We start from the raw sequence: 21,530 nt of genomic DNA, 5'->3' as shown, positions 1-21,530 counted from the left end.
GAGATCTGCTGACCCCTTTGCAGATGCCGAAAGTTGCTGCCCACGCCGCTGCCCGTGTTCAACCACACACAGGGGACTGCGGAGGGCACCCAGCCAAAATCTCTCATGGATGCAAATCTGGGCATTCCAGTGACTGCGGGGAAACCGCTCTAGGCTGACCCGGCTGTAATCAAGAGCACGATCTGTTCCACCATCCATATTGCATGACTTCGCCGCGGCTAGCATCCACCCCGATTCCCAGGAGCCGTCACGAGAAAAGCCGTGTGCTCTGTGGGAACATGAGTCTCAGCCCCCTGGGAGAGAAAGACCCGTGGGTACGGGGAGCTGCATGCCCCCATCTCCTGCTGGAAACCGGTTGCTGCCCAGCAGGGACTGGATTTGGTGGCACTGGGCCACGAGCTGCAGTTTCACCCCCATAAGCGAGGCCAGCCTGGTCCGTGCTGCTCTCGGAGGCCATGGAAAATCCCCCAGGGAAAAGCCCTCCCCGGTCCTTCCCAGAGCACATTTCGGAGAGCAGGTGGCTCTTGGCAGTGCGTCGGTGGCCGAGGCTTCAGGTCTGGGAGCAACCCTGGCTTTTCTAGCTAGGGAAAAGGCTGCTCCATCCCCGCTGCCTGCAGGATCGGGGTCTCTGTGCAGCACGTGGCGTTGGCTGCAGCAGGCACCCTCCTCCCTCCATTGCTGTGAAGGGTCTTTCTGCTCCTCTTGCTTCTTTTAGGGGTAGCCAGCGCTCATCGGAGACCTCTCTCTGGCGTGGGGAATGCTGTTGGAGCTGCATACCTGAGCCGTCCCGAGCCACCGTGCTCAGCCCTGCATGCCATCAAATGGCCACTAATGTTTAATGCTTTTCCACAGGTATAAAGCGCAGTGCTGGCAGCAGGGCTTGTTCCCTTTTGCAGATCCCTTTGGGCTGCTGTGGGGTCCCCAGAGCACTCCAGAAGCTCTTTAAGCCCTCGAGCTTCATGTTTCGGTTCGGTGCTAGCGTGGGCACCGTCCATCAGAGCTGCGTGTGCTGAAGTGGGGCGATGCCATCCCTTCCTGAGAGTAACAGGGATTGTTTTCTCTCCTCTCCTGCAGAAAATCCAGCAGCTGTCCGAAGGTTCCATGTTCGGCCATGGCCTGAAGCACCTTTTCCATAGCCGCCGGCGGTCGCGAGAGCGGGAGCACCAGAACTCGCAGGACTCACTGCCGCCGCACTACGGCATGTCCGACCACGACTCCCCCGACGAGAAGGAGCGGTCCCCGGAGATGCACCGCGTCTCCTACGCCATGTCCCTGCACGACCTCCCGGCGCGTCCCACCGCCTTCAACCGGGTGCTGCAGCAGATCCGCTCTCGCCCCTCCATCAAGCGCGGCACCAGCCTGCACAGCGGCAGCCGGCGGGCCAAAAGCAGCTCGCTGGAGCCCCAGAAAGGGAGCCCCCACCTCGTCCGCAAGGCCCCCCAGGACAGCAGCCTCACCGCCATCCTGCATCAGCACCAGGGCCGCCCCAGGTCCTCCTCCACCACTGACACCGCCATCCTTCTGGCCGAGAGCGGGGCCGTCTACCTGCTCACCGAGGACACCGAGTGCCTGGCCGATAAGGTAGACCTGCGCCGTGGGGACACCCCTGGGTGGCTGGGGGGCACGAGCCCATGCTGGGGGGGTTGGCGCCGGACTGGGTGCGGAGCACCCCAAAACGCTGTCGGGAGGAGACCGGCCCTCGGGGCAGCACTGGTGGCACTGGGTGTGCGGGACGGTGGATGGCAGCCCCTGCCCGGGAGCGAGCCGGGTCCGGAGGCTGCTGGTGTTGATGCTCCTCTCGTGGGAAAGTGAGGCAGGGACGTGCCCCGGTCCGATTCCCAGAGTGGGATTTGAGGGAGAATGAAAGGGACTTGGCAAGAGCTCTGTGCCAGTGGGGTGGGATGCCCGGCGCGGAATCGGAGGGGATCCCGGGTAGCCCAGAGCCGGGCGTCTACAAGGGTTCGGCCAGGCGGCTGCAAATTGGTCCCGTCTAAAGTGATTTTTGAAACGCTCTGTGCAGAGCTAATAGAGTGGATGGTATTTCCATCTAGCGTTTAGTCCCGTTAATTATGAAACAGCTGAGATTAGCGCAGTGGCACGGCATGCTGAGGACACGGTGCGAGCGGTGAGAGGTGCTCCGGGTGCTGGTGGGATTCTCTGTGTCGGCTTCTCTCCTTGGTCTTTGGAGCTCGGGGGGGGGGTCACGCTCTTAAAACCACTCTCTGCAGCCCTGAGGGCTAGATGCATCCTCTTTGTTTTTTTTAATTTATCGGAAAATGCCAGCAGTGAATTGGCAAAACGGTAGGGTTTGGGGTGGGGAAATGGCCAGGCAGGCTCCAGCACCCCGCAGGGGCTCTTGGGTGGGTGCCTGGGTGGCTTTTACAGGAATAGCTGTGTAATAGGGTGGCAGTGGCTGGGCAGAGCTGCCAGGGTGGGATAGCAGTGGGGGTGTCAGGTCCCTGCACTCCCCCCAAGCCGTGGGACCCAGCGGGCGCAGGGGCTGGGGACGATGCTTCCCATGCGCCCTCCCCGCCAGCCGCTCCTCTCTCCTTGGCACCAAGTCTCCGAGAGGGAAATCTGACCTGGAGACTTCTGGTGCCCTCTGAGCTAATGGAAAAAGAATCAACCAGATACTTTTTCTTTCTGTTTTCGCTCGGCAGTTTCAGCGCCGAGCTGCAGCTGACGCTCGCAGCTTGCAGCGGGTGCCAGCGCTGCTCCCCTGGCACAGCCGTGTGGGGACGAGGCCACCGCCGGGACATGGGAATCTGGTCCCAGAGGATAAACACATCATTAAATCAGCAGCTTTGCAAGAAACGGCTGCCCAGGTCCTCCTCTCCCCACTTTACTCTCTGCAAATCAGAGCACCCTGACCCTTCCCTGGCAGTCCCCGCTCCTCCCTGCCAGCACGCTGCACCCAGACCAAGTGCCTGAGCAGGGCCAGGAGCCATTCAAGTTGTTAATTTAAGCATCTGCAGCTAAAATTTCTTCTGTCTGACCCGTGGCATGGGCCTTGCAAGGAGCCTGGTCCCGCTGAGCCCTCTGGGGTTACGGCCGAAGCTTCGAGCCAAGGCAGTTTGCACCAGGACAGAAGCACCCGGAGGGAGGCAAGAGCAGAGTGGGTCCGTGCCGAAAGGGGATGAATAATTAACTGCATATGACACAAAGAGTAATAAGAAGAGAGGCGATAGTGGGGCCTTTGTGAGGCAGTGGAAAAATAACCTATTTGGAGAAAGAAGAGCTATGTGATATTCTCATGCCGTATTATTTTTCCACAGCCCTCAGGAAACCCAGCCTCCTGCCCGCAGCAAACCAGCTCCTCTTCCACGGGGATGGCTGGTGCTGCCGTGCCCTGGGCACGGCTCTGCCAGACCCTGGCAGGCAGGTTTGCACCGGGGCTTTGGGCCAGCAATCGCTTCACATCGCTTCTGCCTTGTCCTGCCGGGGTCAGACACCTCCTCCCCATTTCACCCTCAGTTTGGAAGCCACCGCCCCAGGGGGTGCACAAAGCTCCTGTGAAAGAGCCATTTTTGCCCCAGAAATTTCATGCTGCATTTTCCATCCGTTGCATAAGGGCCTGAGCGCACGCTGGATTAATCCCTCGAGGGATCGCTCAGCCTCAACAAGCACTTTTTGAACCGCTATTGATTTTTTTTTTCCCCTTTTTTTTTTCTTAATTAGGTTCCTGCAGTTTTCCCTTCCCTACCTTCACCTGTACCGGTTCCTCGCCCTGCGGTCCCCACCGGCACCGGGCCACCCTCTGCCCTGCCAGGGCCGGGCACACACGGTTCCTCCCCCCTGCACCCCATAAGTCCCCTGAAGAGGCAGCCGCTGGGGCACTGTGGCAGCAGGGGCCAGATGGGGTGGCTGGAGGAGGCGAGTGGGACTACGGCACAGTCTGGGCATTTGGCACCGGTTCCAGCTGGGGCTCGCGGTGTAACCAGAGAGATGCCTCGTGTGCCCCTGCGCTGCCCACACGCTGCCCGCACCTGCAGCTGCCCTGTGCCCCGAGCATCGCCAAGCAGTAACCCCCAGCTGGGGCTGGGGGTGGCCAGCAAAGGGCTGTCACCTGTGCCACACGCTGGGGACAAGGCTTTGCTTTGCAGGGTGATGCCCACCTGGAGCACATGTGTTCGTGGCTTCCCCTCCCCAGCCTTCCACACCGCGCTCTGCCCACCTTGTGCGTGCAAAGAGCAGCTCCCGATGAGGGTGGGATGACTTGGATGTCCCCTGCCTCCCACCGGCAATTGCACATGGGTTGGGACTAAGGTTTTGTATGTTGACTCTGCTCCAAGAACCGCAGCCGGTTGGCAGATCTCCGCTCACCGGTGAGCTGGGGGAGCCACTTCTCCGGGGCTCCAGGTACCAACAACGGCCAGGAGCACCTCTGCGTTTCAAGCAGCCACTCTCCCGTATGTCCCATCGTGCGTGGCTCGCTTAGCCAAAGCGAGGTGGCATATTTGGGGCGTACGTTGGTGTCGGTATGTCCGAGGGAGCACGTGGCCGGTGTCGGCGTTTCATACAAGGACGTGCCGGCTTGCGGACCCGGTGGCACGTGTGACGGCGGTGGTGGCAGCGGCACGGTTGTGGCAGGGGGAGGCTGCGGGCAGGGACCGCGCGTGGCCATGGGAGCTAGAGAGCTTTCTCCTTATCTCACTAATCTCCTCCTGGTGACCCGCCAGCGCTTTGTGGGAGAGGTGGGCAGATGGGCATTACCGACCGCGACGGCCGCCGAGGCCCCGGCACCGGCAGCAGCGGCTGTGGGGTCTCCCCGCAGACCCCGATCCCCCGTGGCGGTGGGGCCAACCGAGCACCGGTGCTGGCGGGGCAGAGCATCCCGGGGGGGACCCCGTCCCCATCCCCGTTGGGGGATCGGGGCGGCCGGGGGGTTTTGTGCCTGGTGCTGCCGGGGAGCTGCGCGGACGCCTGCGAGGACTGCGGCATGGTCCACGTCCAGGTGAGCCCCTGCGTTAGGCCGGGGCCACGGGGGCCCCTCCGAGTGTGTCGTGTCCCCCCCCCCCGCAACCCACACCGAGCAGAGGAGGGAGCCCGTGCGACCGGGCTGGGCGCGGGGCCGGTGGCCGTTAGAGGGCAGCGTTACCGCACCGGCCCGCACGGGTGTCTGTCCGTCCGTCCGTCCGTCCGTCCGTCTGTGCGCACCCCCCGCCGGCTTCTCCCCGGCAGCCCTGAGGGATCCGCTCACAAGTGTCACGAGTGCCAAGTGCTCAGCCCCGGCCGGCAGCGCAGCTCGGACCCGCGGAGCATCCCCCCCCCCCCGCGGGGTGCGAGGGGCCGGACCCCGGCCGGGCTCCCTGCCCGCCTGCCCTCGGCGTCCCTCCGCAAGCGACAGCACCAGCTGCCACCGCTGTGGCCCGTGGCCCCCCCCCCCCGTGCCCCTCTCGCAGCCGCCTTGGCCTCCCGGAACGGCTGCTTCTCCCGTGAGACACAGGGGAGGAATGGGGGGGAGCAGGGGGGCTTCGTGCCCCGTCTCAGCTTTGGGCTCGCGGGCCAGGCCGGCCGCTGTGCGGCTGCGAGTCGCGCTTATTTGTGGGCTCGTAGCCCAAGCGTGCCGTTTCCCTGCTCCCGTCTCCTCCCCCCGGTCCCCTGCCGCCTGCCCGGTCTCTGCGGGAGGTGGTCCGCAGCGTCCTGGGGCTCTGTCTCGCAGGGGGGGACCCGTCCTTATGGCCCCCCTCCCCACCGTCCTGCTGCCTCAAGGGCATCAGCCCTCCAAACACAGGGCAAGATTCATCCTGCTAAATTTAGATGCTCGCCGGGTCAGTGGCTATATCAGGGCGAGATGGATTATAGTCAGTGGGGAGAAACCAGCGGTTTCTGAACATCCACTCCGGGGGCGGCTGTGGCCCATGGGCATGGAGGGACCTGGGCGAGAGGTGGCCAGGAGGCTGCGGGACAGCTCAGCCCTCGCCCCAGCGGCTCAGGGTCATCAGGCAAAGTTCGTCTCCCCTGTCCGGGCATTTGCTTTCTGGTTTCAGTCTGTCCAGCTCAGCCCTGGCTCCCTCCGGCCGCGCTGGCATCCGACCGCCTTCGGTTTCAGGGCGGGGACGTGATTTCTCGCCTCCTACGGCTCCGGTTACCCAGAACTGGTCTCAGTCGACAACTGGGACGGGGACAGGGATGGGGACTCTGCGCAGCCCAGCCGGGACCCCCCAGGGCCAGCACGGCCCGTCAGGGTGCTGAGCAGCCCCAGCCCGGCTCCAGCTCGGAGGGGAGATGCCCCAGGGCCGGGGACTTGCCGGTAGGAATCCGGGTTTGCTCCATGGCACTTCTTGAGTATCCTTTCTCCCTGCGGCGGGTGAGGACGCGGTGGTAGCAAGGGAGGTCGGCCGGGCGTGCTGGGGTGGCTCGGATGGTGGGATGCTGGTAAGTGCTTTGCTGCCCCTAAAACTCACTTTCGATGGGAATTTTGTGGCGCTGGGGCCAGCGATCCTAAAACCAGAAGCTTGAAGCTGAGCTCCTGAGCAGGTAGCCTGCTCTCTGGAGGTGCTGAGCACCTAAGGATCCCCGAGGAGCTGGCAGGAGCTAAGGGGATGCAGGACCTTCGAGTCTCACTGCTTTGGTTGCTCTTCCCACATGTCTAACCCAGGCAGGGTTTTCCCCTCACTCCCTGCCTTGCTTTCCCCAGCTGGGAACCAGGGCCAACATTTCCATGCACTGGGTGAAGTCTCTTGCATCTCTTTAGGAGGATTTGCTGACGGAGGCAAAGCACATCCTCCCCTCCCACCCAAATTCCGGGCGAGTTCTGGTTTAAAGTCCCAGAGGAAGGAGCTAAAATAGGCCAGCGGTGACTGCAAAAGTGAATAGAAGGAACGATGGTGTAAAGCTGCCCTCCCTGCAGCCCCGCGGCCCCATAGCTGGGCATCCCCTCGGCATCCGAGCAGGGTCCCGAGGGGGTACCGGTGTGCAGAGACCCCACAAGTGCCCAGGGTTTTCAGGGGGAACTGCTGGCCTCAGCTGCAAACTGAGCCCCGCCGAGCTTCACAAAACTGGAGGTATGAGAGTACTCACATCCAGGTCGGCTCCCACCTCTCTACTTCCACCTCCCCATGTGTCACAGGGGAATGAGAGTCTGTGAGCAAAGGGGGGTGGTGGGAACTCGTTCTCTCACTCCCCTTGGGATGGTGCTTCGAGGAGCACTTTGGGAAAAGCAGATAATAGCTGTGAAGACAAAGATACCCGAGATTGCTGCTTAATTAATTCAGGCGAAGAAGAATATCAGACTCTCATACTGATTCACCCCCTAGCAAAAGACATCGTGTTCCTCAGCCTTCGTTGACATATGGCTGTTGTTTCCAGCCCACCAGCAGCTCCCGCTCCCCGACAGGCAGGCATCGCAAACGCCGCCTTGCCGCCTGCACCGGGGGGATTTGGGTCGAGCGGGCAGCTGGTGTGCGGGGTGGATGCTCAGGGTGGACAGGGCAGGATTGGGGGAGCAAGGTTTGTATCCATGCCGCGATCTCTCCTGCCCATCCCCTGCCGCCGTGGGCAGGCGGCTGGGTTGTAGCTGAGAGCAGGATTTGGCTCCTGAGTCAGGATGAGCAAAGCAGGGTCCTGCCTTGTGACACCTCGCCTTGCTGCGGCTCTGCCTCTCCCTGCCTTCCCTCTCAAACCCTTCATACAACAGCTGCCAAAATCCCTCCCGGCTGCACAAGCACCCTGTCAGAGGTGTCGAAACCCAGCTGCAGCATGGGCTGGGGGTGCTGCTTGTGGTTTTAATGCTGTGTCACCCAGCAAGCGAAATAGCAGCACCATTGCTGAAGCTGCCAGGGTTACTCCCTCCAGTAAAAACAACAGCAGGAATTTTTCCAAAGATTCTCCAAGCATAGGCAGGGCCCTGAAGAGCTTCACCTGTGAGGGATGGTCATTGAATCATCTCTGCAGACACGTCCCTCCCGGTGACCTGCAAGCCCAGGGCACCAGGGACAGTCCCCAATGCGGAGAGTGTGGTGTCGGATTAGGAAATGCTGGGATCTGCATGGTATGGATGGGCACAGAGGCACAGGGACTCCCCGAGCCCAGGGCAGGCAGCAGGGACGGATCCTGGGATCTGCCCATCTGTACCCACGCAGCCGCCTTCCATGCGGGGCTCTTCGCCGGGTACCGTGCAGGACCATGGTCCCCACCTGCTGCCACTGAGAGCCCCGTGGGATGGTGGCACCATCCCAGCTCAGAATGGGGACCGGAGAACTGCAGTGGCTCATTTGTTTATTCTCCGCATGGTTCGGAAGGCAGCCCGGCCAGGCAGCGCTTGGCGGTGCTGTTTGTTCTCCCAGCACAGTTGGAGGAGCAGGACCGGCCCCTGTGGCACCCAGCCTGTTCCCGCTCCCCCGGGCTCCCTCCCTGCTCACCAGCTTGTGCTGCTTGTTCTTGGCTGCCTCAGAGACTCGTAGTGCCTCTTCTGCAAACGCAGTCGTACGATCCTCTCTGCCCCTTCGACTCCTTAACCGCAGCCATGACAGAGGGAGAGGATCCGGCCGCCTCGCGCAGCACCGGCCAGGCGCTTTGCAGGAGCGACCAGGGCATCCTCATGCCGGAACCGCATCCACCCGACTCCTGTGCCGGGAAAAGGATATTGCTCTTAAATTCTCTGCTGGGTGTCTTTGTAAGTACTCCCCTCCGCTCTCCTTCCTGCTCCTAGGCACCAGCAAGGGAAGGACTCGGGATGTCCAGGAATAAGGGGTGAGGAGCAAGGTGGTACCTGCAGGCGAAGGTCAGGCTGCTGCTGGGCTCTGTGCGGCCGCTACTTGCGAGGGTTGAGGTCCTAGCCAAGAAGGCGCTTGCTTTGGACGCCAAAAGCATTCGGGAATGTGAGGTTAAGAAGCGGTGGACTTTGCAGCTCTTCACCTGTATCAACACCCTGGCTCCCGATAATCTGTATGCAGCTTTCCCAGCCCAGTGGAGGAAACTCCAGTGCAGCTCGGCTGGTCTTCCTCCTTTTTTTAGTACTGGCTTTTCTGTGCTAAGTCCGGTCCCAGCTGCCACCCGTGCCAGCCCGGGTCCAAAATTTGCCATGTGTTTGTGTTGCATTGCTAGGTGACCTGTCTCTTAGTTGAGGTGCTCAGACCAGGACTTGGTAAGCATTCAGGGCCAGATTCTGCACCACTCAGAGCTGGCACACACCGAATGTGTTGTGCTTTTGTGTCTATCCAGGGATTTCCTTTGCATGGGAGCTGGGGTTTATTTATTTTTAAATTTGCCTCTTACAGCCAGGCCTGAAAAACATAGCTGCCGCTTTCTGAGCAGCAGACTAAGTCTCCTAAAGCAGAGCTGGTGCTAAGGATGAAGGGGAGTCCACCACCAACCTCTCGGGTAATTTCCTTGCAAAAGCCCCACTTTTCCCGTGGCGGCGGGGTTTTTGCATCGCCTGGAAGGGAGGCTGTGCATCGTGTGGTAGGGAGATGCTGCGCCATTGCTCCACCTCGCTTTGCTGGGGCATTAATAGGCGACATTCTTGCTTCTGCAATTATTTGCTAACCCTAACCTTCCCCTTGCACTGGGGAGCTGAGAACAGGCGGTTTCCTATGAATCAAGCTGCCTGAGGTCCCCAGTAAATAAAAAAAAATGCTCTCCAGGTCTCGTTGCAGCAAGCTGCCTGCAAAGTCTCATCCTGAGCATCCTGGCGTTTATCAAATCCTCACTTCTTCAGCCTCCTCTGGGGAAATCTGTGCTCCTCCGTCCTTCCCCAAGGCCAGGGACAGCCTGGCAGGTCAGGCAGGGGGATGGGAGCTGGCAGGAGGCGTAGGGAGCTCGGGGGGGGGACCACTACAGTTAACCAGAGGCTGGGAGGACCAAGTCACAGCACAGAAGCAGGGCTGTGCCTGGCAGCCCCGAAAAGCGCTTCCCTCCGCTGCCTGCAGCATGGCTGCGAGCGGCTGGCGGGGAGCAGATGGGCTTTGGGTCTGGCCCCAGTGCTTTAAATGAGGGAAATGGCAAGCAGAGCTCGGAGCAGGGTGTTTTCCAGAGTGTCTTGTGCAGCTGGGGATTTTTCCTGCCCTGCTGAGACGGCAGAAGAGTGATGGGAAGTGACCTCTGCCTCCTGTGCTAAAACGAGAAGTGATGTTATGAGAGATGTTAAACCAAAGATGAATGTCCCTCGGTAACCTGCCCTGTGTCATGCCCGGAGGCATCCGCAGCCCAGCATTTGGCCAGGCTGCAAAATCCACCCTCGCTGGGGCAGCTCGGTGGGATCGGAGGGACGGACGAGGAGCGGTGCCGGCCCACGGGAGACACACGGCTCCTACCCACGCCGGCAAGGAGCCGTGTGTGCTGCCAGCACCGGTCCCCGTGGGCAGCGTTGCGGCGTTGCCCACAGGGTCTGGCTGTACCCCACATCTCCGGAGCGTCGGTGCGGCACCGGGAGGAAACTCTGCTCCTTCCTCTGCCTTCCCCGGCGCAGCTGAGCACCGTATGGTAGGTACAGCTGGTTTCTGCTCCTGGTGGGTTTAACTTACCATGGAATCTGTTCTTCTCTGTGCCCTTCGCTGTGGATGGTACCACAGCCCCCTGCCAGTGCCTGCAAACAGTGGGCAGGGAAGGGGCTCAGCACTGGCATGCACAGAGTTTGTTCATGCAAACTCGCAGCCGGACGGGGAGGGGAGTCTTTTGCCTATGAGATCCTGTCCTCCCGAGAGGACGGACCAGGAAACACAGGGGCTTCCAATGGCTCCATGTATAGGAGCAACTCCCATAGGGGTTATGTAGCCTGCAGGGATGCTCAGGTCAGCGCAGGGCTGTGCTGTCCCCAGGCTGGGGTGCGGGGACCAGCCAGGTCCCTCCAGCACTGCTTCTCCACCGTGGGGCCAGCAGCCAACACCGGTTTTGGAAGCCAGCGCTGGTGAGCTGCGCTGCCGCGTGGTCGATTCAGCCTGTCCCTTGCTCCCAAGCACCATCTCATATCAAGACCTGCCAGGCACGGCGGCACGGCTGGGGATGCCCTGGGCAGGGTGCCGCGCACGGCGCGGTGACAGCCTGGGTTGGAGGGGGCCAAGGATTTTAGTTATTGGTGTCAAACTGTGCTTTGGCAGCTTCGCGTCACAGATCGGTCCTGACGGGCTGCTCCGGCTCTGCCTCCTCCTGGCTCCCAGCACCCAGTGATGCATGGAGACCAGTGAGCGTAGGTACCGACACTGGTCCAGGAGGGTCTGCTGGGTCCAGCAGGCTAAAGGCTGTGGGCGATTTGAGGGAATGCCTTCCCGGCTCAGAGCAGCCCAAGCAGAGGCTGCTGCTTCTTGTGCCCGTTCCCTCCTGTCACGCTGGTCAGCTTATCTGCAGCCACGCGTGTTCCCGTGGCCCAGCAGCGCAGGCAGCTTGCGGCAGCCCCTGCCCCAGACCTGTCAAAGCCGATGTCTCCTGGAAGGGAAATGTTCCCGCAGGGAGGCTTCATCGCTGTTGCAAGGGCAGTGTCCGTGGCGAGGTTTAGGGGAGCTCACATTGGCAGGATACAGAGGGACTGAGACCTGGGGATGGTGCTTTTGTGGAGCCGTCGAACCAAACCTTTCAAATCCATCCATGCTGGGTCAGGTTGATTTTTGCGCCGCCTGCCCCAGCTGCTAAACCCAGGGCAGGGCCAGCTCCGGCACGGGCAGTGCTGGCTGCGCTGTGCGGGCTGTGCACCACGGGGTAGCTCAGAGGTGCAACGTTGCACCCAGAGCCTCTCCGACATGGCAGGTTACACTTCCAGGGCACAGATGGATGTAGGAACAGCCCGAGAGACGATGGGAAGCACGATGCTGAGTGGTGCTTGGCTTTATCTCAGCTGTGGGAGCAGCACGGTCTTCTCCATTAAACATGCATCTAGGTCACGATCAGCTCATCAGTCCAGCCTGTACAATTCAATGTGTGGCTGAGAATACTTCCTAAGCTGTTGTTCTCTTGTTGCTTTTTTTGAGAAATAACTATACCAGAGAGCTGCAAATGAACCTTCCTCATTTAGCCTGTTGTCTGCAGCTGCACAGATGCTCTGATCTGTGGCCACAGTTGGTTTGAGGTTTCGAACAGCCCCAGCATCTGCAGGGCACATTGAGGGCTTTGGTCTGGCACAGCATAAGGCTGTGGGCTTGAATTCTGCTTTCCTCAATCGCTCTTATCCAGGCCTGATCCTGCAGCGCTGACCACATCGACTCTGCTCTGTGCAACCCCGCGGGTTTGGGCTAAGTCAAACACACAAGCTCCGCGTCTCCTTTCTCACCCAGGACTTTTGCTTTGGCCCCTCACCAGCTCCACTGCCCCAGCATAAATACAGCGCCTGGGGGGTAACTCCGGACTGCCACTGGCTTCTGCAGAACCAGAGCCTGCTGTCGTCTCTGCTTGCTTTTCGGATGTCGCATGTAATATCTTTTTAATTGCACGTGAAGTCTCACTGCACTTAGATCTGGTCAGTCGTCTGGATGTGTTTTCTGTGCATTGCGTGTTCTCCCGTGGCAGAATCGGGTCGGTGCAACCTTCCCCATCGCTCTCTGTGTCGTGAGCGGGCCAGATCCGGCTCCATCCCAGTGCACGGCACGGGCCAAGACACCACCTGGTCCTGGCACAAGTGGCTGGTTGCTGACCTCAGGCTGCCTAGCTCCTTGATTGGCAACTGTATTTTTTCCCGTGCATCGGTCCCACCCAGGGTTTTGCTTTGTGCATGCCTCCCCCTGCCTCTCTCGGGCTTTATGTCCTGGCGTGTGACACAGCAGATGACAACAGCCCGTCCCGACCCCCTGCGTCAGGGCACAGGCGGCGTATGGGGCTGGAGGCGTGTGAATATCCCGCCACAGGGACGAGGGGGGTTTTGCATTACAGCCCTGAAAGCTCCACTCTCTGAGAGCTGTAAACAGCTCCAGCAGATTTCCTGAGTCGGCAATCCCGCTGCAGCTATCGGCTCAGTCCCTGCGCCTTCGGGAAGCACCCGGGGACACAGTGCCAGCCCTGACGGGGGGTCTGCAGGAGGGTTATCCTTCTCCCTCCCACCCTGCTGCTCTCCTGAAACTTTGCTGCCGTCAGCTGCCGCTTTCCCCCGCTCAGGCACCCTGCCATGGCAGCCAGCGCTGCCCGCACATCGCTGCCAGGCTCCGGGATGCTGCGGGGACGCGGCCGAGCAGCCCACGCCGACTAGTCCTGGGGGACCCGAGCCCTGCCCGCGATGGAGGTAGGTCCCAGCAGCCGTTGGGGTTAGAATAAGACCGCGAGGAGGACAGCGATGGGCAGAGAGACCCGCAGGGGCTTTCGGTACCTCCGTTTCTGGCGCTCCGTGAACGAAACCCACCGGCACGATCCGTGCCGGTGCAGCAAAGATGGGGTGGGAAGCTCCGCTGCGAGCTGAAACCCTTAACGTGCCTCTCTACGTTATGTAAGAAAAATTATTCTCAGGCTGGTAAATTAACGGAGGCAGCTGCTGCCGGCCCGTTGTGTCCGTCCAGGGACAGCACAGGAGCGGGCGGCAGGCAGGGCGCAGAGGGGGACACAGGGCTGCCTGCTTCGGTCTCTGCTGCAGGCTTGGAAGGAGGGTGGGAAGTGTGAGTCAGGGCTCCTGCTTCTATTTTCAAAGCCTGGGGTGCGTAACGTGGTCTGGTGGGAATAGCGGCTCTGCTCTGGGAGGCACGGGGCTGCGAACGCACGTGGGGATGGGGACGGGACTGGGGACACCAGTTGCAATCACCAACTAGCAGCGCGGATGCTGTCCCAAATTACGCTGATAAAGTGCTCTGGGGAAGAGGGGCCACAGAAGTACCCAGATTTAATGACTGCCCCGAAATCAACCTCCCCACGTCCGCTGCCTACCTGCGTTTCTCTGCCGGCCGTGGCCTCTGCCTCATGGCTTTCCACAGCCACCAAGGGACCGGGGCGCGGTGACACCCATGCTATGGAGCTGCCGGATCAGTGCAGCAGCTCCTCAGGTCTGCCCTGAATGCCAGCATCCCTCGACAGCTCGGTGGTACTTATTTTTTCCATGCTTGAATGTGCATATGGTCCTTCCCACAGCCGTTTTGTCCCCGTGTTGTATTTCAGCTGGGAACCACTTTCACGCTTCGTAGTGAAAGTCCTCGTTCAGGGTCAGTGCAGCACGAGCCACGGCATTAGCTCATCCACTGCGCTTCCTAGTAGGCTATAGGTTATGGAAAACAGAATAGTTCAGGGCATGAGTAAGTGTCTTGAGAGTTTTGTTCTGAACTTTGCAATAATTTTGGAATTTCTTAAGAATGAGTTTAAATCCCTTCCTGTCATGGGTGTGCCGGGAGACCCACAGCCCCGCACTGGGGACACGGCCACGAGCGAGCTGTTGGGCCCCAAGCTCCTCACCTGCCACCTGGGCTTTCTTCCATCAAACCTGCAGCAGCAAATAAACCAGCATTGCATAATTGTGCCCGGTCGTGGCCCTCTAAGTACTGTTTGCTCAGCTTATTAGCTTGAGCCTTTTGCATATCTCAGCTCTCCTGGGTTGAACTCTGTTGATAAGAATAATTTTTCTTCCTGCGTCCTGCATTCCTCCCGCATCCCACATCAGCCGCTGCTCTCCCCTCTGAATCTGCCTGGAAAACAAGCGCTGGAAAACAGCACTTTCATTTTGATGTGCCTACCAGAAGGTTTTCTGCATGTAGGGAAAGTGTGGCTTTTACTAATCCCCTGCTTAAATCCACTGCACAGTCATTTAGGCTTTCTGGGATTTAGCAGGCACTGTCTGTTAATACTGCAGAGATCGGTATTGTCTTTTTTTGGTTGTTGTTTTCAAAGCAATAACCTGATGTGGCTTTCCTATAACGTGCCCTGTGTCTGAGAAAGAGCAGAGCTTTTGGTGGGTCTTGGGGAAAGGATTTCACCCCAGCCACGTCAGCATGGATGGGCAGCATCAGATCCATGCCGTTCACCACCCATCCTGCCCTCCCTTCCCCCCGTGCTCCCAAAGATACTCCCATGAATAAATCCAAAAGATCGGCTTTGCAGGGGTAAAGGTTTGGGTGACTCCCAAACCTTTCCCTTTTGGGAAACAAAGTTTGAGCAACTTCTCCCCTTCACTGGCCCAGCTGGGGTTTCCCATTTCAGCATCTCCAGGGCTGCCTTTTCCCTTGCCGTGGCCGGTTTGTCCCTCACTGTACAGAGAATTGCACATCTGGGCAAAAGGTCTGTTTCCCGCTGCTTCTAATTTCTGCCCTTCGGTAAGAAACCAAAGCGAAACCCTTCGTGGGGTGACTGGAGGGCCCAGCCCGGCTGAGAGACTGAGAATAGCCTGGCAGCAGGGTTTGAAAACTCTGCAGGTTTGTTGGGCATTATTTTTTTTTTAAAAAGTGCTTCTCCAGCTGGACTGAAGCCAGCTCCCAGCTCTGCCCTGTGTCTCCCTGCGGGCTGGGGGCTGCTGGATTCTCCCTTTTGCTCTTATCCTCCAGCCCCTGACCCAGGTTGCTTTAGCATTGCTGCAATGGAGAGAGAAGAAAAAACCTTGGGGAGGGAGCTGGGGGATGCTCCCACCGAACTTGTGGTTGTCTGCTTTTGTCTCCCGAGGAGGCTGAGACCCCCACATGAAGCCCCAACACCCCTGGGCTCCCGACAGGACAGCAGCGCTGGGGAAGGAGGAGATGCAAGTAAATAACAGGAGGGCAGCACTTGCCCCTGCTTTTCCAAGCCCCGTGCAGGACCTGCTGCAGACGGGAGTGTTTATAAGCAACATCTTGAGAACATTCCTCCCTCCCGCGCAAGGCATTTCCTGGTGATAACACACTCCTAAGTAATGATCTCGCAGCATTATCCCTATTAAGGGGTCATTCGGGGAAAGTGTGATGGAAATTAGAAATTATTCAGGTCTGCCAACAGTATTTAACTTTCAAGCAGCTCTTAATTAGAAGCCAGGAGCCATTTATACAACCACTGAGATTTGCATAAGAATCTGCATATAAAACCCAGCAACTGGAAAGATTTAGTGATTTTTTTTTTCAAGTGGCAAAGCAGCATGCCCGAGTTGGAGAGCACGAGGCAGGACCCTGGGTTGCAATCCAGGCTCTGCCAGTGATTTTAAGTGTGGCCTCAGGCAAGTGATTTCCTCTCCCAAAGCTCCAATTTTTCCATCTGTAAAATGGAAACCAGCATGTGTCCAAACTTTCTAGGTGACAGCTTGTGTTTGCAAGAGGAGTCTGGCATTACCAGGTGAGAAACCTTGGAAAAGAAAGCGAAAGGGTCCCTGCGCCTGCAGCCTGCTGCTCTCTGGGGATCAGGAGCTGCTCCTGAGTCACTCACAAACTGGGGTTCTGGCAGAGTTTCTCTTCGGCTGAAAAACTCCTGTGTGCCTCTAGGCTAAAAGCCAAAGTCTGAAAATGAGACTAAAATACCTCCGGATTGCTCAATCCCTGCTCTCATCACTGCTTTTGTGGGAGATTTGATGATGGGTTCCAGTTTTAGCTCCTGGCTCCTTTTTCCCTGGGTGTCCAGCAGCCCAGAAACGCGGGTGCCCGACTCCGCACAGAGCAAGGGCGGAAAGTCAGAGTCGAGCTCCCGGCGGCGGATGCTCCCTGCTGAAAACCGTTGGCCAAAACCAGCCCCGAAACCCTAATTATTTTGTCGCTGTGCCCTCTAACTGGCTTATTCCTGGATGCCAGCAGTAGTGGTATGGCTGGGAAATGCTTAACCAGCCGGAAAAAAAACAACTTCTTGCTATTGCTCTGGTTAACTATTCCCCTGCCCAGCTCTTGCCTGCCTCTCCCTCCTCTGCCCCTCGCCCCGTTCCTCTCCCGCCCCCTCCCCAGGGCTGCCTGGGTGTTAGCTCCCTCCGTTGAGCATCGCCCTCCTCTCTCTTTGCTCGCAGCTGGACAAGGGGGATGTGACCGCGCTCAGCCTGCCCTCCACCGCCGGGCACGGTGACACCGACGGCACTGTCTGCCTGGACGTCCCCGATGGCACCCCTGACCCTCACAGGACAAAAGCCGCCATTGAGCACCTGCACCAGAAGATCCTCAAGATCACCGAGCAGATCAAGATCGAGCAGGAGGCGCGGGATGACAACGTGGCCGAGTACCTGAAGCTGGCCAATAACGCAGACAAGCAGCAAGCCTCCCGCATCAAGCAGGTTTTCGAGAAGAAGAATCAGAAGTCGGCGCAGACCATCGCGCAGCTACACAAGAAGCTGGAGCACTACCACAAGAAGCTGAAGGAGATCGAGCAGAACGGTCCTTCTCGGCAGCCCAAGGATGTCTTCCGGGACATGCACCAGGGTCTCAAGGACGTGGGTGCCAACGTTCGCTCCAGCATCAGCGGCTTTGGCGGCGGCGTGGTGGAGGGCGTCAAGGGAGGGCTCTCGGGTCTCTCCCAGGCCACCCACACCGCTGTGGTTTCCAAGCCCCGGGAATTCGCCAGCCTCATCCGGAACAAGTTTGGCAGCGCGGATAATATCGCCCACCTGAAGGACACGCTGGATGACGGGCACCCGGAGGAGGCTTCACGGGCTCTCAGCGGCAGTGCCACCCTGGTCTCCAGCCCCAAGTACGGCAGCGACGATGAGTGCTCCAGTGCCACCTCCGGCTCGGCCGGTGGCAGCAACTCAGGGGCAGGACCCGGCGGCTTGGGGAGCCCCAAGTCCAACACGCTGGACAGCCACCACAATAACTTCGAGACCATCCTAGAGGAGCTCCGGGAGATCAAGGACAGCCAGTCACACCTGGAAGACTCCATGGAGGACCTCAAGGCGCAGCTGCAGCGGGATTACACCTATATGACGCAGTGCTTGCAGGAGGAGCGGTACAGGTAAGGATGGGTGGGTGCCGGGGTGGCAACACGTGTCACCCAGGGTGGCTCTTTGGGGACCACAAGGCCACCATCCTGGGCTTGTCTTGCTAAGCCCTGCTTGCCAGGGACATGGGGAGCTACAGCCCCCACTGCCCTCCTCACCGCCAGACCCCCGCAGCAGCCCTGCTCCCGTGGAGGGTCATGCGCTGCTTTCCCTTTGGCAGCCATAACCAGCTACAGCCAGGAGCGGGGTGGGTCGGAGGGGCCGGGTGGTTTCCCCGGTGTCAGGGGAAGGAGGGCAGGGGGGTCCGCGGGGAGATCTGCCCACCCCAGCACCCCTCCATCCCCGTGCACAGGTACGAGCGCCTGGAGGAGCAGCTGAACGACCTCACCGAGCTGCACCAGAACGAGATGACCAACCTGAAGCAGGAGCTGGCCAGCATGGAGGAGAAGGTGGCCTACCAGTCCTATGAGAGGGCTCGGGACATCCAGGTAGGGGACCGTGAGGGCTCAGCACCCCCCCCCCCCAGCACCCTGCATCCACGGGGCAAAGGAGGGACCCTGGGCTGGGAAAGAGGGTGGGCAATGGGGATCCCTTTCTCTAGCACCCTCCAGATGAGGTCCTCACTGTGATGCTGTCACAGCAAGAAGCAGGTAACTAAGCCACGTCCCCAAAATCCCTGTCTGTGCCCCAGCGGGTCCCCGCTGTGCTAAAGTCCCCAGGGTGCTCAAGGCAGGGCAAGGCTCCGGGTAGATGGCTGCAGCGCTGGGCTGTTACGAGCCACGTGTGGGCCAACACATAGTCCCCGCTGTCCCAGTTTGGGTCATCTCCGCTGCTGCGGTAGGTACTCCCGGCACCGAGACCATTCCCGGCACAGGCAGAGCGGGACAGGGCATGCCTTGCGCATCGCACGGGCCAAGGGTTTGCAGAGGGAAACCCCTCTGGAGCCGAGGCGGTCACCCATCGGAGCTGTGCAAGTAAAACTTTGCAGCGGCAAGGTCTCAGAGCACGGGGCAAGTACCGAAAGCCCTCGTAGGGCATCCCTCGGAGCCGCTGGCCAGCCCCGACGTGCTGTCCCTCGCAGGAGGCGGTGGAGTCCTGCCTGACGCGGGTGACCAAGCTGGAGCTGCAGCAGCAACAGCAGCAGGTGGTGCAGCTGGAAGGGGTGGAGAACGCCAACGCTCGGGCGCTGCTGGGCAAGTTCATCAACGTCATCCTGGCCCTGATGGCCGTGCTGCTCGTCTTCGTCTCCACCATCGCCAACTTCATCACGCCGCTCATGAAGACCCGCATGCGCATCCTCAGCACCGCCCTGCTCGTCCTCTTCCTCTTCTTCCTCTGGAAGCACTGGGACTCCATCAGCTACTTTGTGGAGCACGTCCTGCTCCCCAGTTGATCTGCAGCCCGGTCCCTGCAGCCCCGGGGGCTTTCTATTTCCCACAGAGGAGAGGGCCGGGGGGATGGTGGTCCAAAGCCTTTGGGTTGTTTCTTCACGTGCTCGGTTCGGTTGCTTTCCCGGCCCTCCATCCTCGCTGCAGCCGGCAGCGATCGCTCGGAGCGCAGCGTGTCGGAGCCGGGATCCGTCAGTCCTCTGGGGTGTTGGCGAGGGCAGGATGGGGAACGAGGAGGAGTTTTGGAAGGAAGTGGTAATTTATGGGGCGCTGGGTTTTTCTAGGGGTTTTGGGTTGGTTTTTTTTTTAAATGTCATTCTGTTCTGAAAGTCCATGGGAAGGAGGTCTCCTGCAGAGATCTTCTGTTGGCGGGAAGGATTGAGCTGGACCAAACCTGGCTCTGGGAGAACTTTCTGCAGAGAGAGGAGAGGGGTTAGTTGGGGCTGGGTTTTCCCTTTTGTCCTTGAAGACCAAGATGGCAAAAAGCTCAGTCCCCAGATGGAGTGAAAGCAAAGCATGTGACAAAGGAGAAAGCGGGTCCAAGGCAAATGCAGCAGGACATGCGCATCCCACCAGCCTCTCCCAACCCCACCCCAGCCCCGCCAGGACAGAGCGGGGCTGTGACATTGTCCCTGTGTCCCCGCGGGGGCCTGGGCAGACACAGGGGACCTGACGCCGGAGACAGCACCGGCACAAGTGAGATCCCCTCCGCTGGTTTCCCTTCATTTATTTATTTTCCCCCTCCTTTGGCTTTAGTTGATCTGATCTCTTCAGGGACATCTGGACTTTCCAGCATCACGCCTCTGAGTTTTACAGCCTCTGCACCGTGTCGTGTGTGTGTGCGTGTGTGTGCGCGTGCGGTTTTTAATTTAATTCAAGACTCTGTTTCCATTTGTGAATCAAAGCTGGTAGAGCGGGGGGAGGCAAGCAGCTGCCTTCCCAGCCTCCCTGGCCCTACACAAGAGCACAGCATGCTGTCTCGGATGTTTCTTAAATTATTTCATACATATATATTTATGTAATATATCTATACACACACATATATATAAATATATATATAAAAGTATATGCACAGTCAGATCCTCCTCTGGTGCAAATGGGTGCCACTCCACTGACTTCGGAGGCCCTGAACCAATTTGCCTCAGCTGAGAATTTGGCCCTTAACATTTTCTGTGGCACTTCCCAGCCCGATGCGCAGGGCTGGTGTGGGGCAGGGGGTACTCGGGAGGGTTGGGGGTCCACCAGAAGGGGCAGAGGCAGTTCCAGCATGTGAAGGGGAAGGTGCATGTCCTCTCCCACCTCCCCCGTGCTCCTGGGGCCAAGCCAAGCCCGTCTGTGGCCCCACATCAGGCTCCCTACATCCCCTCGGCACTTGAGCATCACCTCGCACGCTGGCACAACTCCCAGTGCGTCCCACCAGCTGGGGCTCGGTGCAGGAGCTCTGCACGGGGCAGTGGGTGTCTGCAGGAGCCCTGCTCTCTGCCAAAGGAACCAGGGGTGGGGGGCATCGGGCTGGAGACCCCGGTTTGTACCCTGGGGCCACAGCTGAGAGCTCTGAGCAGGAGCTCTGACCCCAGGGCGCTGGGTCTGATGCATCAGCAAGGAGAGAAGTGGTGGAGGAGACCGAGGATGGAGAAGAGCCATGGCTTGTAGAGGGTGACCCCAGCAAGAGGTGGCCACGCTGTCCTTGCGAAGACCCGGCAGCAGGTACCAGATGCATCCCAGCCCATCGGTTTGCACCAAAAAAACCACACACGCTGTGAGTTAGTTCAGCATGGGGGAGTGAGGCGGGGGGGGAACAGCTGGGAGATAAGCCTGCACTATTTCTGAAGCACAGCAGCAGGCTGGGATTCAGCTGCTTTGACCTGGAAAGATGGCAAATGGATCTGAACTGGCTGCTGAGCAGACACGGGTGGGGAGAAGCAAGGCAGCAGGGCTTTGAGGGGACCTAGTAGTACCTCTGGCTGGTGATGGATTGGGGGCACACGGATGGACCACGCTCCCAGGCATCCCCTGTACTTACTGGAAAGGGCATCTAGAAGGTGACACGGGTTTATTATCAGAGACAAGGCAGCCGAGCCCCAGTGTGCAGGACAGCGCAGGAGCAGGGGCTGTGCCCAGGTGGGACAGTACAGACCTTTGCGGAGGCTCCCTGAAGCCCGGCCCGTTGCTGCAGGTGACACCCAGGGCACATTCTCTCTGGAGTAAACGGTCATACCTCCATGAACTTCATCTGAGCAACGCGGGCTTGCCCAGAGCTGCACCGATTTTCGGGCACAGGGCTGGGGAACCTGCCACGTCCTCAGGTTCCGCAGAGCTCCCTGCCCTGCCGCATTCCCCACAAGGTGCGTGCTGCACCAGCACCAGCTCAGCTTTTACACCATTAAATATCTGTAAGAACAAAACAGCGAGTAATTAAATTTCAAAGTCTGAAA

The 21,530-nt window shown here is 59.4% G+C and overlaps 1 protein-coding gene across 9 annotated transcripts in view; it reads left to right on the top strand.

Annotated features, from left to right (window-relative positions):
* Positions 1 to 21,530, top strand: part of TMCC2 (transmembrane and coiled-coil domain family 2) — a 29,209-nt gene extending 7,679 nt beyond the window's left edge. Inside the window, exons 1-6 of one of the 9 annotated variants that reach the window (XM_041119601.1) lie at positions 4,894 to 4,954; positions 5,991 to 6,288; positions 8,477 to 8,617; positions 16,787 to 17,721; positions 18,060 to 18,195; positions 18,789 to 21,530. In XM_041119601.1, the coding sequence (XP_040975535.1) occupies positions 8,543 to 8,617; positions 16,787 to 17,721; positions 18,060 to 18,195; positions 18,789 to 19,100 (1,458 nt within the window). In that variant the 5' untranslated portion in view covers positions 4,894 to 4,954; positions 5,991 to 6,288; positions 8,477 to 8,542 and the 3' untranslated portion in view covers positions 19,101 to 21,530. Of the gene's footprint in view, positions 1 to 1,074; positions 1,582 to 4,601; positions 4,955 to 5,990; positions 6,379 to 7,875; positions 8,618 to 9,221; positions 9,325 to 12,176; positions 13,145 to 16,786; positions 17,722 to 18,059; positions 18,196 to 18,788 lie in introns of those variants that run through there. The other 8 variants (XM_030001219.2, XM_041119602.1, XM_030001217.2 and 5 more) reach the window with 8 other exon arrangements.

Source organism: Aquila chrysaetos, chromosome 24, assembly GCF_900496995.4.
Source record: "Aquila chrysaetos chrysaetos chromosome 24, bAquChr1.4, whole genome shotgun sequence".
Lineage (NCBI taxonomy): Eukaryota > Metazoa > Chordata > Aves > Accipitriformes > Accipitridae > Aquila > Aquila chrysaetos.
Note: the sequence above shows the minus strand (reverse complement) of the source record. Positions and strands in the feature narration are given on the sequence as shown.